General features: G+C 53.9%; 1 protein-coding gene across 3 annotated transcripts in view; it reads right to left on the reverse strand.

The window, feature by feature from the left end:
* The window catches only part of LTBP2 (latent transforming growth factor beta binding protein 2), an 89,212-nt gene extending 79,949 nt beyond the window's left edge, over positions 1 to 9,263 (reverse strand). The window contains exons 1-2 of one of the 3 annotated variants that reach the window (XM_053927752.1): positions 8,008 to 9,263; positions 1,976 to 2,046 (exon numbers count right to left, since the gene is read on the reverse strand). In XM_053927752.1, coding sequence (XP_053783727.1) covers positions 1,976 to 2,046; positions 8,008 to 9,146 — 1,210 coding nt within the window. In that variant the 5' untranslated portion in view covers positions 9,147 to 9,263. The remainder of the gene's footprint in view (positions 1 to 1,975; positions 2,047 to 8,007) is intronic. The other 2 variants (XM_053927751.2, XM_024568352.4) reach the window with 2 other exon arrangements.
* Between the last annotated feature and the right edge of the window lie 8,894 nt (positions 9,264 to 18,157).

An 18,157-nucleotide genomic window follows, 5' to 3' on the forward strand; every position in this document is an offset into this window, starting at 1 on the left:
TTCTCTGAGGTTCACTGTCTTCATCTTTAAAATTATGAGGTGCCCTCCCCACTCTTCCTCCAGGCACAGAGGATCTGTCCCCGGGGAGCCCACACTAATCCAGAGTCCTGGGAAAGGAAAGAATTTCCAGGCAGCCTATCTGCTTTGCTGTTTGTTTCTGAATTTGGGGTTTTGATATCTGTATCTGGAGATCCTTAGAAAGGCTCAAGATTCTGCCTGAGCATCACTGTCTGACTGGAAGACAGGTCAAGGCCAAGACAGAACCAAGAGCTTAGTGAGCCCGCATCTCCTTCCCCACAGAAGTGGGAGCAGCCTCATCTCGACCCCATCTTGTCCGCATCTCGGGAGGCATCAGAACCAGCGAGGAGGGCCTCCGTGCACCTTGAAACCCTCCCACTGCCCAGGGCCTTGGGCAGGAAGGGGTGCTGGTGAGTCAGGGCCTTGCCCTAAGGGCAGTGGCAGCTCCAGCAAGGACAGTTTGACTGAGCTCCTGGGGCTGCCATACAGACCTGGGGAGCCGATGAGAGCCTGATGTGAGAGAGAAAGATCCAACGGGCTTCCTGAAACCCCCAGATCTGCTATTACCTGTAGGGATGCCAAAGTCCAGAAGGCCCCAGCCTCGGGTGGCATTGGGCGGGAACAAAGCCCCACAGAGAAAAGTACAGGGCCCTGGAGCCACACTGCCTGGATCCAGCCCCTGTGCGAGCACTTGGGGTAGAATACTCTTGACCACATTTCCCAACTAACCTGGGCCTCAGTTTCCTCATCTGTAAGCGGGATCAAGAAATACTCACGGTATAGGATTACTGAGAGGCTCAACTAAGATAATGTGTGTAAAGAGCTTAGCACAGTGTTGGGAACACAGCAAATCCTCAGCTATTAGCTAGTAGTATAGTGGCAGCGGCAGTGGTAGTGGTGGCAGCAGTGTCAACAGTGGTAGTGGAGTAATAATGGTAGTAGCAGTAATGGTGGTGGTAGAAGTGGCTGTAGTAATGGTAATGGTAGTAATGGTGGCAGTGATGGTAGTAATGGCGATAGTAGTAATGGTGGCAGTGGTGGTAGTAATGGCAATAATAGTAATGGTGGCAGTGGTGGTAGTAATGGTGGCAATGGTACATTGTCACCCCCGGTTCACAGAGTAGAGAGTGATGCCCAGAAAGTAAGGTACAATATGTGCAGGAAGTTGTAGTAATTAAGAAAAGGGACCTTGGAGTCAGGTTACCTGAGTTCAGATCTTGCCATGGAGCAAGGGACCTGTCTGTGCCTCAGTTTCCTTTTCTGCCACATGGACAGTGGTACTGCTTGCCCCATGGGAATGTATGTACACCTTGCACAGACTGAGTACTGTGTGGTTAGCAGCTCTCGTCCTCCTTACTGCCCCTGACACCATCAGTGGAAGCTTGGGCGCCCAGCCCCTGGCTCCTGCTTGGTTTCCACATAACCAGGATGACTATCCTCCCTTTCATCTCATCTGGGCCAGTCTGCCGGCTTCAGAGCCATCCAAAGGAAGGCTGCTCCAGACTCAGATCGGAGCCTCGTCTGACCACCCTGGCAGGGTGCCTGACAGAGGCCAGTACCAGAGGGTGGGTTCCCTTAGCGCGCACTGTGAGTGGTGGTGCCCCAGAAACATGCAGTGCAGAGGCTCTGGGGCCAGCCATGCTCTACAGACCACCAGGGCATGTGGGCGCCTAAGGGACCCTGCAGGCACAGAAGGTGAGGTGCCAATGCAGTAGGGCAATGGGAAGAGAAGGCAGGAAGCTTTACAAACATAAGTGGGGCTATTATTTGAGAAGCTGTTTCCAGGTGGAGGCATTCTACAATCTCCTCCCTTCCAGGGCCCATTGCCCCTGCTCCAGAGAGGAGCCACGCCCTCAGGAGGCAGATTGTGGGTGACACTTCTGCTCTAGATCTGGAGTCCCCATGCCCAGCCCACTTCCCAGGAGAGAGAAGGAGAAGGGTGGATGGAGGCACTCACGTTTGATACAGTGGCTGGTGCCGTTTGCCGTGGTCCATCCTGGGCAGCACTTTCCCCCGCAGACGTTTCTCCTGTGGAGTCACCAACATGGGGTCAGGTATAAGGACATTCAGAGAGGGACCACTCACAGAGCCCCTCCAAGGGCCCTGCCCCACCGCAAGAACACTGTCAGGCTGCACACACTGTCCCGCTCACCTAGGGAGGCTGCCTGGCACTGTGGGAACCTGCAGATCTAACATTCAGTCCCGACTCTGCCATTCCCTGCATGATGTTGGGAGACCTCACTCTGTCCATCTGTCCAACACAGAGCCCGCTAGGACAGGAATGACAAGGGATCATGACGATGATCAAAAAGCAAGTTCAGAGAGGTCTGGTCCCTTGCCAAGGCTAAACAACCCATGAGAGCCAGAGCCAGGTGCAAAGCCAAGTGGGCCCCACCCTAAGTCATGCTCCAGCTCTCCATTGCCTCTCCCCAAAAAATGAGCACCACGGCCCTTGCCTGACAAACGCTGACCATCCAAGGCGAGCTGGAAGACACACAAAACTGTCTAAAGGACATGCATGTGTATCACCTGTCAACAAACGCACACTGGGAGGAGCCTTAGCTCTCGGGTCAGCTCATGCACAGTAAGACTGAGCACCGGGCTCTAGAATTTCTGTTTAAGAGGAGCTTGTGAGGTGGCTAGCTGATAGGAAGGCAGGGCCGGGGACTTGGGGAAGCTGCCTCAGCATGAGGAGCTCTCCGTTTTAACGTGGGCGGGCTGATGGAACCCGCGTTATGGGACCCAGTCCTTCTCCCAGCTACTCTTTGGTGGCACTGAAGGTGCCCCCAGGAAGCAATGATCTGCACTAACTGCTGGGGCGCTCACCCCACTCACCCAAACTTTGCTTTCAGGAGTCTGGTGAGGCCTCCAGCAGCACCAGCAGGTGTCACCATACCTGACTCTTCAACTAAAGACCCAAACGCCTGGCCCTGGGTGACTTCCCTAGAAGGGCTCTTCCTGGGGAAGACCTCTGGGGGCCTGACTGCTTGGCTCAGGTGGGGCCTGGCTTCGGCTCCGTGGGTCCCATCATTAGCATCAGAACTGGTCTACCGAGCACTCACTGGCTCGGGTGGCAGAGGTACAGGGCCAGAGAGTCAGGGCAAAGGACAAAGCAGGGGGCCATCCCTGTGTCCTCTGTGGCCGGCATGGCAAGCATCTGGTCCCACTTAGGGATTGTTTGACATTTGAGTGGACCCCAAAGCCTATGTGGTTTTGGAGCCGTACAAAGCATTCAAAATAAATTCCTGCAGCTTGAAAAGCTGAGACTTCATTCCTGGCCCTTTGGCCCAACCTCCCAGGGAGCTCCCAGAATGTCCCCCCCCCAGCCAATGGCTGTGCCATTCCTGCCACCTCGAAGCCTCTCTGGACCACTGCCTTCGGCAGCTTCCAGCCTCCACAATGGCCTCCTCCCCGTCAGGGCCCAAGCCCCGGGTTCTGGGGAAGGGGTTGGTTCTCACACCCAGGGTTTCTGGATGTGTACCCACCCATTTGTAAGTCACTACCCCTTGCGGCGATGACAAGACTCTTAGAGGCCTGGGACGTCTTCGGAAGGAAACAGACTGCAATGCCCTGGGCATTTTCTAAGCGTGAGGGCCTGTGGAAGCCCGGGACACGTGGACCGAGGGGCCTGCCTGGGTGGTCATGGCATGGAGCCCCACCCGAGGAGGCCCCCTGAGCCAGCTGTCACCTTGGATGACCTCAGGATGGCTTTGCAGCTGACTGCCCGTGGTGGAACCCTCAGGGCCATTAGGACCACAGTGAGGACTGGCCAGAATCAAAGGCTGTCAGGTGGGCGGGGGGGGGGGGGAGAGCAGGGAGCAGCTTGGGAGTGCGGTACTCCACTCCCAAGGGTACTCCAGAGGGATTCAGGTTCCAATGAGGACCTCTGAGGGTCCTTTTTAGGCCAGTTGGCCTCTACAAAGTTAACCAGGCCCTCACCGTCTCTGTAGTCTAATTATCCCCATCAGCCCTCCCTCGTCTCCATGACCATCCACATCCAAGGCTGTGGTCCTCCAATGATACCAAGTTTGGTATCCACCAGTTGCACTCTCTTTGGTCACATTTTTGATGCCTTTGCTCAAGCTGCTCTCTGCCTACCATGCCTTCCCTCTCTTCTTTGATGATTAAAATCTTTTGCCCTCCAAGACTTCCAAATGAAATGTTACCTCCTCTAACGTCCACCCGAATTCTCCATTTCCTGGGATCTTTTGGTATTAATCAGTCTCAGGAGGCTGGTTGCATGGGTCTCTACTTAACTACCTTGAGGGCCCTTTCTTAGTCCTTTCTGTGCCTCCAGAGTCTAACACAGGGCCTGACACCTGTGATACATTTCGTACATCTTTGTTTCACTTAATCTAGTGTTTCCCAAAAAGGGGATGAGCAACACTGAGGACAGGGAAGTGGGTTTCAGGTTTCCACAATCACAGCACTCACCAATCCTGAGCCACATGGGGAGAAAGGTATACCATTTCACTGATCCTAATCTTTTAGCCTGATTTGGTCAGTGCAAAAAGTCTGTCCGATGTTGAGTCTGCAAGCCGGTTCCTTCCCCCGACACTGGTCAGTCCCCCTTTACAGTAGGGAGAACATACCACAGAGCTGAGCTTCTTAAGATAATGGTGTCTGACTAGAATTTGAGAACATTTTGTTTTTATTTCAATTTTTCTACAGTTATCTTCTCTTCATGACAAGTGGTACTATTTTCGACTTATGATAGTGATACAAAGTTTCCTAGAAAATGAATTTATATAGAAAAATGAATCAAGCACTGTTTGTAATAGCAAAAAAAAAAAAAAAGTAACTCATCTAAATGTCCAAAACCAGAAGGATGGATAAATAAACTGTGGTATATTCAGACAGTGGAATAATATACAACAGTTCAAATGAAGAAACTTGGGCTAATTACATTAACGTGGTTAAATTTCAAAAATCTAATGAGGAGGGGGGAAGCTACTTGTGGAAGAGAAATATGCAAAACAAATTGTTATTTTATGGATGAGTGCATCTGTAGTAATAGTATAAAAACATATGTTGGAATCATAAGTAAATCTAGGGAGAGGTGGAGGAGAAAGGAAGGCAGAGATGGAGGCAAATTTATAGAGGAAATTTCAACAGCAAAATGTCAGACACAAAATATGCCAAAATATCAAGGTTTGCTAAAGCTGGATTATGAGTTATGTTACATCCAGGACCTTTTTGTGTGTTGGTACAAAACTTCATTATATAAAATATTTTAAAATAAATAAAATGCAAAATCCTGCTATTTTAACAGTACGTAAATTTAAACAAAAATCATAGAGCAAGAGATGAAAGGGAAAACAGGATGAGGGTGATGTGCCTTGAGGCTAGTTCAGGAAGCCCTGAACATCGGGAAGCAATGGCTTCCGAAGTCCCCTGTGGACTGGCAGTGTCATCAGCGCAGGGCTCTGGGCTCTGGAGTGTTGTGTGCAATAAGTCCCCACTACAGTGCAAGTCCCAGGAGGACAAAGGCTGTGTTTGCCACTGCTGCATCCCCATCACCCATCACAGTGCCTGACTTACAGGAGGCCTTTCAAATATGTGTTGAGTGAATGAATGAATGAATGAATGAACCATCTCCAGTAGTAGTGATGTCATTCCAAGCTTTACCAGCAGGTGGCACTTTGTCCTTGGCCCTAAGGAACCTACAAGGCAACTGTCAGAGAGGCCAGCCTGGCCAGGAGCCATTAGCCAGAAAGCACCTGGGTAGAGAAAGCCCATTAACAAGATTGCCACTCAGCCCCTCCCCAGCTAACTTGGAGTGGCTGGCTGACGTGCGAGAGGAATTCACTCTTTATCAAAGCTGCAGAAAATAACCTGGAGAAGGAGCCAAACCCAGCATGTGATAGGATGTATGCACCTGCATACAGCAGGTGTCTGTAGGTGGCACCCAGCCCATGTTCTTGCACATCTGTCAGCCTTACTGTGGTGACAATCTGCTTTGCTCATCGCTACCTCATTTCATGGTTTCTAACAGTGCATGCTCCCACCCCTGCCCTCTGCTACCCCACCTTCCCTCTCCCCTACTTAAATGCCAACAGTAAAAGCTCCTCCCTGATCTGGCCCAACCCATGCTTCCAGTCTCACCCCATGGCTCCACTACACACAGAGGCGCTGTCCGGCCCCTAGGCCATCGCCAACAGTGAGAGGCCCTTGTCCTCAGGCGGCGCAATGCCTCTAGGCCTCATTCCTGCTACGTCCAGTCTGCTTTCTCCCATGCGGCCCATTGGGCATCAGGGACTCCCGCTCACAGACCCTCCTTGTCCTCTGAGCTCCTCAGCCACAACTATCCCACTCCTTTACTCCTAACACGAAGCTTATGGTACCAGACAGCACATTCACTGGTACATATCTGCTCACTTCTCCAACTCACTTACAAGTAATTGAGTTGCTCTTCTGGCAAGAACAGTGCCTTTGTCTCTGGGACCCACCCCTATCCCACGCCCCCCACACTTGCTCTTGGGAAGCATGTGTTCACTCACAAAAGTCAGGAGGGGAAAAAACCAAAACACGGCAGGTGCTCCACGAACAATTGTGGGCTGATTCCGTGTATAAACCACTTGGCGGGGCATCTGTCTACTCTCTGCCTGCTCTCAGCTGGGCGTTCCGTGGGCGGCAGGGAGTTCATGCACTCATTCAGCAGGCACCTTTCAGCAGGTACTGAACGGCACCTCACACATGTGCAGCTCTCCTCGAGGCACTGGCAACCCAGCAGTGAGCAGACAGAGCCTCTGTTTTCACAGAGCCTACATTACCGTGGGCTGGGAGACACAACCATAAACACAGAAAGAGAAATATAATCTGTCACGTGGGAGGAAGTGCTATGAAGAAACATAAAGCAGGGTGAAGGGAGAGAGAGGGTGGGGCCGCAGTCGGAGAGGCCTCTCTGAGCAGAGATCTGAAGGAAGCGAAGGAGTCCCGCTGAAGTGCGGGAGAAGGGGCTGCAGCCAAGGAAAACAGGCAGTGCAAAGGCCCCAAGGACGTCCTCGGGAACAGAACTGGGGTGCAGGTGCCCTTCCTGCTGTGCACCAGAACTAAACCTGGCTGGTAAATTGGGCCCAGGCCAAGAGGGCTGCCAGGTTTCTTCCTAGGCTCCCGGTGGTGCCCACACCCACCCCTGCATTGCCCAGCGCTCCCCTGCCCTCCATTCTGGAGACACCTGACATACCAGGCAAGGCGGAGCGCTTGGCAGCCCGGCTGATCCTCGACTGAGGAGCCTCCCCGTGCTGCGAGGGCGCCCCCCGGCGGCAGTGGGTGGTGCTTGGGAAGAGGGGAAAAGTAAGTCGCACGGTTGGGAAGAGCCTTAGCCTTGCAAAGGGGCTGAGTCGCGCTGACACTTAGCTGCACAGGCGGACACACAGACTACCCCACATAACCACTGTGCCGCAGCCACACCGGGCGCAGGCAAAGTGCCCCTGAGTCAACGCCTATTCCCACGTTCCCCCATCCCTGTACCCAGGCCAACCTGCGCCCAACCCAAACATGTGTCCCCAAGCGCAGGAATCGCTGCCAGCCTCCTTCCCAGAGACGCACCTGCTTTCGCACTCTGGAGCCCCCGACAGCCTCCACCTGCCCACGCTCTGTGCCCCCTGAGCCTCCAAAGGGTCTGAAGAGCCTGGAACAGCAACCCCGCTGCCCGCTCCCGCTCCCTCTAGACCCGGCAGCACAGGTTAGGCTGAGGGCGGGCGAATGCAGAGGCGTATTAGGAAAGGATTTAACGTCGGGTCTCAGGGAGCTGTACGAAAGGGTGAAGATGGTGTTTCTCTCTTCCCTCAACTTTGCGAAAGTGGGTCAGACCTCCAAGCCCCGGCTCCGTGCTGTGTCCCCGCAGTACTGACTCCAGAAGGCGAAAGGCAGAGCCCAGCACCCTCTCTTTTCGCCTGCACATACCTCCAGGGAGGAGCGCACAGCCCCAGCTCTCTTTCCCCACCCCCCACCCCGAGCCCCCATGCTTTTCTCTCCAAAGCTCACCCCGTGAGCCGTCTTCGCGGCGGGGTTGGGGACGCCGCCCCAGGCCGCTGCTGGGTCCCGAAGCTCAGGAGAGCCGGGGCGGCCCGTGCCCGGGGTGCGAACTGCTGCTGGCCCAAGGGACTGCTCCTCCAGGTCTGCGCAGGTGGCCGGACTCGCCGCGGCTGCTGAGCTCGGGGCGGCCTCCGGGCCTCCGTCTCAGTGGACCTCCTGGCGCTCCCCCAGCCGGGTTGGGCCACCTTTGCGGGTGGCGAGCCCGGGACAGGCGCGTCCTGCTCCCGGAACAGACTGTACACCTTGGCTGTAGCCGCCGCGGGGTGGCTGCCCCCAGGGCGCCACAGCCGACTCGAGTCCCTGTCAGCTGGCTCGTATCTCCCCACTGGGTACCTCTGAGCATGACCCACGCCCAGGACGAGAGCCAGAGCGAGCGGCAGAAAGCTCCTCCAGGGGCTCCACAGGGTGCGCCCGGGGCAGGGGGCGGCGGTCGGCGGCCTCATGGCGCGGGGCCGCTGGGGAGCGGTGCGTGTGGGGAACAGTCCGGGCAGGCGGGGACCCTGACCGCCCGCGGGCTGCGCTCCGGTCTCCTCCTGGCGGCCGGCTTCTCTGGGCCTGGGGGCCCGAGTCCGGCTGCGGGCCAGGCTCTTCCAGCAGCGAGGGCTGGGCAGCGGAGGGGCCCGGGGCTTCGCGCCCTGCGCCAGGCGTCCGCGCTTGGTCTCCAGCTGGGCGCGCACCGCGGCTGTACCTTCGCACCTTCTCCGCGTCGCTGTGGCCTTCCGAAGGGGTGCTGGAGGGTTTTTATTTTTGGAAACCTCTCTCTGGTTTTTCGTCTCTTTTATCCACACCATGCCCCCTCCTCGGAGGGACAGCTCAGCCCCCTCATTATGGGAGAGGGAGAGAGGAATTCCAGCAACACCCACTTTGGCACCGGGAAGCGAGCGGGCGGCGTGGGGGGTTAACCCGTGAGTAGCTGGGGGTGGCGCAGGGCTGACCCGTGGGCTGACACAGGAGATGCCGCCTGCTGGAACAGCGGCACAGCACCGGAGCCACCTCTCTCCTGTCCAGGGCAAGCTCGAACTGCTGACCTGTCCCGAATTTATCTCCCGCCCCTGACCTCGGGGACAAACTCTGGATTGGATGACCATGGCTGCACCCTTGAAGGTCTGAAGGAGGCGGGGCGAGGTACCGAGAAGCGGGACCAACCGTGGGGACCGACTCCCTGCCCCTTCACTTCTAGCCCTGGCCACTGGGGGCGTCCGCCCGGGTGCAGGCTAGCCCTGGGACAGCGCCGGGGAGCTCTGGAAGGTAGCTTTGCGGCGGGAGCGCTCGAGGGTCGCGTGGAACGGGGCCGCACGCCCTCTAGTGGAGTCGGCCGCGTCGCTGGCCACCCTTCAGCTTGCCGCCGTCGACCGCCTTCGCTCCCTGTTCTTGAACCCTTTCTGTTGCGTCAGGGTCCAACCTGGTGGCAGATCCTCTCTTTCACAGAGGGTAGACCTGGAAGATCCCACACTACACAAGAGAACACAATCTCAACTCCTGACCTTGGCCTACAAAGGCCTGCCTGACTGGCTATGCGATCGTCTCCCCTCGCGAAGGGGCGCTCACCACCGCATTGCACCTGCACTGGCCTCCTCTCTGCTCCTGAAGAAGCCGAGTTCATGCCTATGTCCCTGTCCCTGGGACGCTCATCTCCAAGATGTTTACAGGACTAACTCCTCATAGCTTCTCTCAACTCAAACATCACCTCCTGGAATGGCCATCCTGACCCTTCCCCCCACCCCACCCTCCAATCTAGAGTAGCCCTCCCACTCCCAAGTCATCACTTTCTAACACATCAGCGTGTTTATTTCCATGGCTCTAATGACTGGTTGAAATAATCTTATGTATTCGTTGGCTTGTATAACTGTTTTATTGGATGGGCTGAGCCTGAAAACATGGGGTTTTAAAGATAATCAGGAAACGGCTATATGTTTCTCCCCTCACTGTCTTCCCCCCAAGTCATGGTGGATTTCTTTCCCCGCCCTTAAACTCAGTGTCTTTGGCTTGCCCTTCCCTATCAGTATAGTTTCATTTCTGTGATTAAGACCAATTTTCAGGCACTAAAAAGTCTGGTCCTGTCCAAATCAAACCCTTATCCAGTTTAATCAATCGCGAAGCTAATTCAACACTCCTCCCTGCCCTCACGGGACCGTCCCTTGGCTCAAGGTCCTGTAAAGGAGAGAGTGGACTGCAGTCTGTTTTCCTGACCGTCCTTTCTCTGCGATGGCTTCTCTGTGTCAGAGTCAGGGAAGAAGTATTAGAGGAAAAGTGACAAAGTCTTATGTGACAGGTGCCACACACAGGCACAATTGTGGGTTTGGGGGAGGCTCCCTGCAAGACCTCCACCCTGCGCTGCTGTAGCAAAACACTCCGGCCAGCCTCTTGCAGACCCTCCTACCCTCTGCCCCTCATGGACCTTGCCAGCCATGCCCACAAACCAATGGTGAGTTGGCTGTTCCTCACCCCGCTATAAAAAGCCACTCCAGCCAGGCTCCCCAGTCAGAATTCTCCAAACAGGAAGTGCCACAAGTCTCTTCATTCATGTACACCCCCAATTCCTAAAGACATGTGTTGGGTTCTCCCAAGAGCTTTCTTGATGTCCTTTAGTACCTCCGGGTGCTGGCAGCTTCCAACGACTCAGCCAACATCGGGGGGAGGGAGAGTTATGGGGAGTCATACTAGTTTTCTCTCCTTGAAAGCCCCCAATCTCTGTGGTTGGTGCTCTGGGAACTCCCTTCACTTGGTTTGCACCGGGGGGGCACCCTCAGGGGACATCTCAGCCCCCCCTGCTAATGCAGCAGTCCTCTCCCTCAGCACTTCCTTCGGTCCCTTTCATTTCTACACTGGTATTTCGGGATGTGGCTTCAGAGTTGTAGAACCTGTTCTGTTGGTAGTAAAGTGTGTAGAACTTCTCTTTGGAATGTGAGAACCTGTAGTCCTTCTTGTTCTCCCCTTGTGGCTTTAGCAGAAATCCAAGACCACAGGAGAAGTCCTGTTCAACGACAGAAAAAAAGTCGTATTGCCTGACTTCCCAAGCCACAATGATAGCTCTGAAGGAATTGATATCTTGTCTTCCTGGCTCCCCACTGTTTCCCTAGAACCTAGAACAGTGCTCAACTCTCATAGACAGCCATTGAATATGGATTCAATGGATGGCTAGCTGAATGAAAGACAGAATAACCCCGTGAAGTAGGGAGGGCTGGTATCAGTAGACCCATTTTAAGAGAGAAAAACTGGGTTCCTGGCGGTAGTTTCTGACCCAAGTTCATGTGCTTCCTGCCTCAAGGGATGGCCCTAAGGATCTCCTTGAATTCTCTGCCTTGGGTTTTGGGATGAATGCCATCTTGATTCCCAGAAAGCTTAGCTCTCTCCCGGAGACTTTGCTCCTTCACTGCTCTGGGAAAGCCTGAGCCCCACACTGCCTCTCCTTCCCCGCTACCCACCCAATTCTTTAGTTCCCAACTCTCTTCCTCTCCCCACTACCTGCCAGTTCCTTCAGGAGCTCTCCTCTCCATCCCTCAGCGCTCACCTCACAGATCCCCACGAGACTCCCAAGGCCAGAAACCTTGGCGTCATCTTCGTCCCTGAGTTATTTTTTCCTCCTGTGTGTCCAAGTCATTATTACTGCTCCGTCTCCTCCGTCTGCACTTCTGGAAGTCTGCCGCCCATTCAGCCTCTCACTGCTTGGCCCCAGCCAAAACCTTCAGGCAGACACTCTTCCCTCCCTGCTAGGCGCCCCTCCCACTCCTCGGTGAGTACAAATGGTCCTTGGAAATTCCCACCCTGCTCTCCGGGGATCCCACAACCCGACTAGTCTACTCTAAAGCCTGGCATCTCCTGCTCACCCCATCCGAGCACCACCCTCTGTCCTGTCTCCCACTTACTGCCCATCCCTCCCTCTTCCTGTAAGTGTTGGGATCTGTTGATGCAGCACTTTGGAATCTCCAATCCCATAAACCCTTGAGGTTCTTTCCTCTTTTTTTTTTAAGCTGCCAAAATGTATAGAGTCTACTATGGTTCAAGCACTACATGAAGCATGCTACATAAACTGACCCATCGAGCCAGACAAGGGCAACATCATGATTTCTACCCATACAAAGGAGGAAACTGAGGCTGGGAATAGCTACTGGTTTGCACAGGTCACAAGCAGCAGATGCAGGATTCAAACTCCGGTCAGTTCCCACCTGAGCCCAAGCTTTGAAGACTGCACCTTCTTGCCTTATCTGTGGGCTTGTGACTCTGTAGCTCTCCTCACACTGAAGTAGTATCTTTCCCAACCAGCTCTGCTGCTGTCACCACCTAACAACCTTGACTGCACACTCCCCAATGCCCTCTTCCCTTCCCTTCCCTTCCCTTCCCTTCCCTTCCCTTCCCTTCCCTTCCCTTCCCTTCCCTTCTTCCCTTCCCTAGAGACATGGAGTTATAAGAACTCTCTGTCTCCCTCTACCTCCCCTGTCCAGTAAAAGGAGAGGGGCTGTCGCCAGCATGGCCCCTGACTCACCTTGTGTCACTTCCTTACCTCTGACCCTGGCTTCCTACCTAATGAGGCACAGAATGCCACTAAGCCTACTCACCCATCTCTTGGGGCTGGGGAGAGAAATCACCACTGGAAAGGCCTGCAGAGAAAGTCCCAAGGGGTTGGTAAGAAGATTCCAGGGGGGAAGGTCTGCCAGGACATGTACGCTGTGAGTGGGGATGGTAGTCTGCTGGACACCCGGGCAACCTAATTGCTTTCCAATGTCTTGCTGGAATAATGCTGGCAGCCAGAAAGCTACCAGAACCTGAACTAATTTGGTAAATAAGGACGAAAAGCAAGGACCACATTTCTGCTCCCTTTGCTGAGACCCAGACTCCCGACAGAATTCCAGGGATTTTTTCTCCCTTGGAAGTGACTGGACCTCCAGCCCTGAATTCCTCTCCCTAGGAGAGCTTGTTCCCCTGCTCAGAACAAACAACACATTTCCTGGTTAATCAGTGGGCAGAGCAGCTAAAGGAAGGTTGATTGGGCCCCAGCTTTCCAGATGGGAGAGGCTCAGGGGCTGGGATATCTTTGTCCAGAAACTGGGCAGCTGGGGCCCCTGCACTGTGCAGCCTTGGCCTCCAGTTTGGAAGGCACAGGCTGTATGAAGAGGCCCCAGCTCCCTCCTGCACGAGGTCTTCAAAACCTACAGAAGCTGCCAAGACCACTCCACCTCAGACACCGTAGCCTGGCACCCCCCCAGAACTCCCAGCCACCCTGCCCTGGACCGCCTGTGCTGTCTCCGCCCATGAGCACGAATGTTGCTGTGTTCTGCAAACAGAGCTCAGTGCTTGGCTTCTACTTTCTCATCTGAAGATAGAGATAACGATGCTCTTCTTGCCATCCCCACCTTCAGGGCAAAGTAGATAAGGAGCCTCGTCTGCTCTGCACAGGAGGGGATCAGTTACCGCCACTCCATTTGCCCGAAGATGTTTCTCTCTTTGCTTGTTTCCTCTTTCTTCCTCCCTCCCTCCCTTCCTCCTTCCTTTCCTTTCTTACAACCTCCCTCCCTCCCTCTCTCTCTCTCTCTCTCTTTCTTTCAAGAAAAGAGGACAGGTGGTTCTTATAGATCTAATGTTTTCAGAATACAGTTTAGAAAGCCTGATTTGAACATCTGGGATTCTAGTCCAAACAGACTTTTAATTAGTTACTTGAAAATATGCCACTCAGAGAACTTTATTTTCTCTTGGCCCATGTAAGTGTATCTTTAGACTTTTTTTAAAAACTATTTTTATTACATATTTCCCTTTCTTGATGAACTCTCAGTAGGAGCTTTAAAAAGTTATTTTTGTGTGACTTGATAATAAAACAAATAATAAAGCTGTCTTAGACAGCCAGGGGATATTTCTTGAGTGCTTAAAATGTACCAGGCACTGTGCTTACTGTTTTGGAGACATTTTCTCAATGAATCCTCATAATAGTCTTATGAAGGAAGTATTATTATTTCATCATGTAGCAGACGAGGAAATGAAGGCTCAGAGAGGTAAAACAACTCGCCCACAATGGCAAAGCTAGCAAGGGGCTGCACTAGGATTCCCTCCTGGTTTGTCTGGTTCCAGACACTAACCCCACGCCAGCTTCTAGGGGAGCATTTCTCTGGAAATGCAGCTCCAGCTGCCTTTCTGTGAGAGAGAAGCATTCACAGCTGTTCATGGTGTGGTCAAGGGAGCTGATAGCCACATAGAATTGCTGTCACGAGTTAGCCCCTCCAAGCACCTCCCGCCCTCCTTGCACCTATTTCTAGTGGGCGGACCACTAGCTGTCAAGGGCAGACAAAGGCCATCATGGTGAGTCTCAGTGAATCTGATTCCCACTCGCCAAGGAGAAGGAAAGAAAGCAAGTTTGCCCTACATCAAATGATTTTCTATGGCTGAGTAAGGCTCCTCTCAACCCTCTGCTTTTCTCAGATTTGGGCAAGAGAAGTGACAGAAACAGAGCATCTATGTGGCCCTGTGTGGTAGCCATTGTAATTCCATTTCACAAACCCAGAAGAGTGAAGTCTCTTGCTCCAGGTTAGATAGCCAGGAGTTGAGCCAGGATTCAGCTAAAGAGCCTGCCCGGCTCCAAAGTCTGTGCTGTTTTCACCCCAGCACACTGCACTTACTCCACAATAATGTGAAACGGGCAGCTCCTCAGATAACTGATTTCACTTGTTTCCCTTCATTTCCAGCCCCTGACACAAGGGCGGGTGGAGATGCAAGTCATGTGCATTTAGGTAAAGCTCAGACAACATTCTGTACTTACCTGTATAAACTCCTTCTGCCTCTGGCTGAAGTGGGATCTTCTAGAACTCCTGGGGGCCAAAGCATAACTTCTCCCCAAGTGGAGTCTTAAAGATCTGAGCAGGAAAACAGAGTGAGCCGTCTGGAAGGCCTCCTTCTTTTCCTTCCCCCAGTAAGACCACGGGGCTTCAAGTGCTCTGCTGGAGCAGGGTGGATGTATGGGGGGGGGGGGCAGCTCTTGATGGATGGGAAGGGATCGCACATTCTATTATCCTTTCAGAATCTCCGGGGAGAAAGTCCTGTGGGCTGGAGAACTGTGCAGACAGACCCTGGGTTCTGGAATGGCTGTGCAGGAATTTAAGAACGAGGTGAACAGGAAGCAACTTCCTTTGGCTGTCATTGGGGACTCCCAGCCTGTCCCCACCTTGGCTTCTGGCTGGGACACAGTGATGTCCCTCACAGCCCAAGGGATAGAGGTTGTGGGGACAGGTGCAGGGGCTGCTATAGTGTCTTTCCTAAATTAAGCTCCTCCAGAGAGTCTGGCAAGCCACCTCCTGCTTACTCTTCATTATCAAGGCCACGAAAGGGTTGACACCTCTGCCATCATCTCCTGACCTCCATTTTCCCCTGGGTTGTCTGTTCAGAATGCTGACCCTCAATGATGTTTGTCCTGGTGGCTCCCGCTATTCTCCAGGACCCCAAGCCCTTAAGGACAGGCCCCGGCCCTGAAACCCCTGCCACAGAGCGCAGACACCAGGCTGGAGGGGTAGGGGCAGCCCGGTCCCAGCCGGTCTGTCATGACTCATGCCTTGTTTCCGTCCACTCTGGTCTGAGCGCTTTGGCCCAGGGCCTCCAGGAGGTTGTAACACAGGCTGGCCCCTGGCCCATCGGGCTCAGCAGACAAAAATTAAAGATCTCACTCCTCAGGAACTCACACAGACAGCAGAGGCATGCTCTGTGCTCTGCCTCACCAGACCAGACCCCAGGCAGGAGGAGGCTGGAGGCCAAGGGAGGAAGGAAAGGCGTCTCTTCTCCTTCCCCTACGCTGCCTCCTCCCCTTCTGGGTCATGAAGCCCCGCCCCCTCCCCACACTCTCCTCACTCCCCCTCAGGTCCTTGCCTGAAGATGGTACTGCTCCCAGCACCTTCTCATCTCCACTCCACTCCTCCCCGTCTCTGCCCAGAGACAGAAGTGAAGGGAAAACAGGCTTGTAAACAGCTAGCATATGTGTTCAGGCAGCTTTTAGAGCAATGTCAGACCACCGCAGGGAGCACAGACCCTGGCTGTAGCCCACACGTGCCCCCAGGGTCTCCCTCCTCGATTGTGCCCCTTCCCCTCCCAGGCCCTCAGTTTCCTCATCTATAGAAAGAGAGGATCTTACTAGATAAACTCAAATTTGCTGTCAACACTAGATTCTGATCTGAGGAGCAGACAGACAAGGGGTGGGCTTGTCCAAGGTCACATGACTGGTTACTGGCAACACCAGCCCTTGAACCAGGGTCTCCTGTCTCCCAGACCTCTCAGCTCCTTCTCTTTCAACTCTTCCCAAGAAGCTGGGAGCTATTTGACCGTCTTGGCCAGGGAAGCCACGAGTGGCTGTGCTGTCAGCGGTGGGGCCTCGGAGCCTGGGAACGTCTCTGACAGGGCAGGTGCGAGTGCCAAAGCCGCAGGTGGAGCGGGATGGGTGGGAGCCAGGGAGGGTGTAGGAGAGATAAGCTGTCAGCACCTCCCCTCTTCCAGTTGGCAAGAAGAAACACAGAGGTGTCCATGATGATAGAGAGGAAACAGTCCCCGTTTCTGGTTGAGCCATTGTTCCATGAAGTGCTAGTGTCTGTCTGTCTGCCTATTTGTCTCTCTCACAGACGCACACAGTCACAAACACACACACAGACACACACACTCTCCACCCGTGTCTAGCGGATGCAACCTGCCGCCCACAGCCTCGGGTCATGATGTGTATCGATACTCTCGGGTGCGCTGCTTTGTTGGGGCCTGGAACTCCTTCTGCTGCCTGGGCTGCCTCTGAGCACCTGCCTACCTTCTAATGCTCAGCCTCTTTGGCTGGGAAACGATGCCCTCCATTCCACAAACATTTTCTGAGCACCTAATACACTCCAGGCGCTGAGCCAGGCGTGGGAATGGATAGGATAGCCTCACTGCCTGTGTGACGGTAAGAGCTTCAATGGGGGGCTTACTGAAGAACTTTCGGGCTCACTGAAAACCTGCCAGCAATGCAGGGTGGGATCGGGCTAGGGAGCATCTCTCAGCAAGTCCTGACTTTCACTTCAGCATTGATGGTTAAGGGAGAGTTCGCTGTGTAGGGGAGGGGGACATGCCAAGGAGAGGCACCGTGTATGCAAAGGCATCAGTGTAAGACAAATTTGGGGCTACTGGGGGGGGAAACAAGTAGCATATATAGCTGAAGTTCAGATAGGGACAGGGGTTATGTAAGGGGATAGGGCTGGAAGTATAGGTTGGGGTCAATTTATAGGAGGGGGCTGAGTTCTATTCAGCTCCTCTTCTCAGATAGATGGACATGTTCCCCACACCCAAGCTACCAGCTGGCCTTGGAGGGGACAGATTATTTATCTGGAGTTCCGAAACTGGTGTCCTCCGGTCAATAGCAAGGGGAGATATTTGTGTGGAGAAGAAGTGCCGTCAACCCACCCAAACCGCTCCAAGTAAACACCAATTGATGCAAAGCCAGTGAGCTTGTCTTGCTTAAAAGCAATCCCGCAGCCCTGCTACCGGTCTATTCCTCCCCACGTGGCTCTTCTTTTACAGAGCCATGGAGCTGCCAGTGTGGCGGGTCAGCCTGGTTTCTGGATGCCGCTGCTAAGACCCACCAACTTGACTGTCCCTTCCCAGCCCCTTCCCAGGTATCTCCACTGTCTGACTTCCCCACTTGCTCCAGACAGGTTCCCCTGGAGACTCAGTCCCCCAGTCAGGCTTCTGTCCCTGTCTCACTCACACTTGGCCTCTGGTTCCTCTCCAATCCCCCAGTTACATCATGCCGAAGTATCATGATATCCACTTACCTATGGCTTGGCCCATAGATAGTGTTTGATGTCAGATAGCTGGCCAGTGCCTAGTGTGTTCAGCCATCATTTATCCAGCACGTCTTTGTCAGGCATCAGTGTCACCAGGAAGAAGGATGAGTCCCTCTCCTTAAAGAACTTCCAGTGCAGTAGAAAAGGCAGCAACACCTTAGAAAGTGCTGGGACTGAGGTAAGCTCAGGGTACAATGTGGATACAAGGACAGAGCACTCCAGGATGGGAATATGGGACAATCGATCGGGGAATATCCTGGGGAAGATGCTATTTGAGGGGGTTCTGGAAGGCAGGGCAAGTCTCAGCCCAGCAAAGGTGGAAAGGA

Source organism: Desmodus rotundus, chromosome 7, assembly GCF_022682495.2.
Source record: "Desmodus rotundus isolate HL8 chromosome 7, HLdesRot8A.1, whole genome shotgun sequence".
Taxonomy (NCBI): domain Eukaryota; kingdom Metazoa; phylum Chordata; class Mammalia; order Chiroptera; family Phyllostomidae; genus Desmodus; species Desmodus rotundus.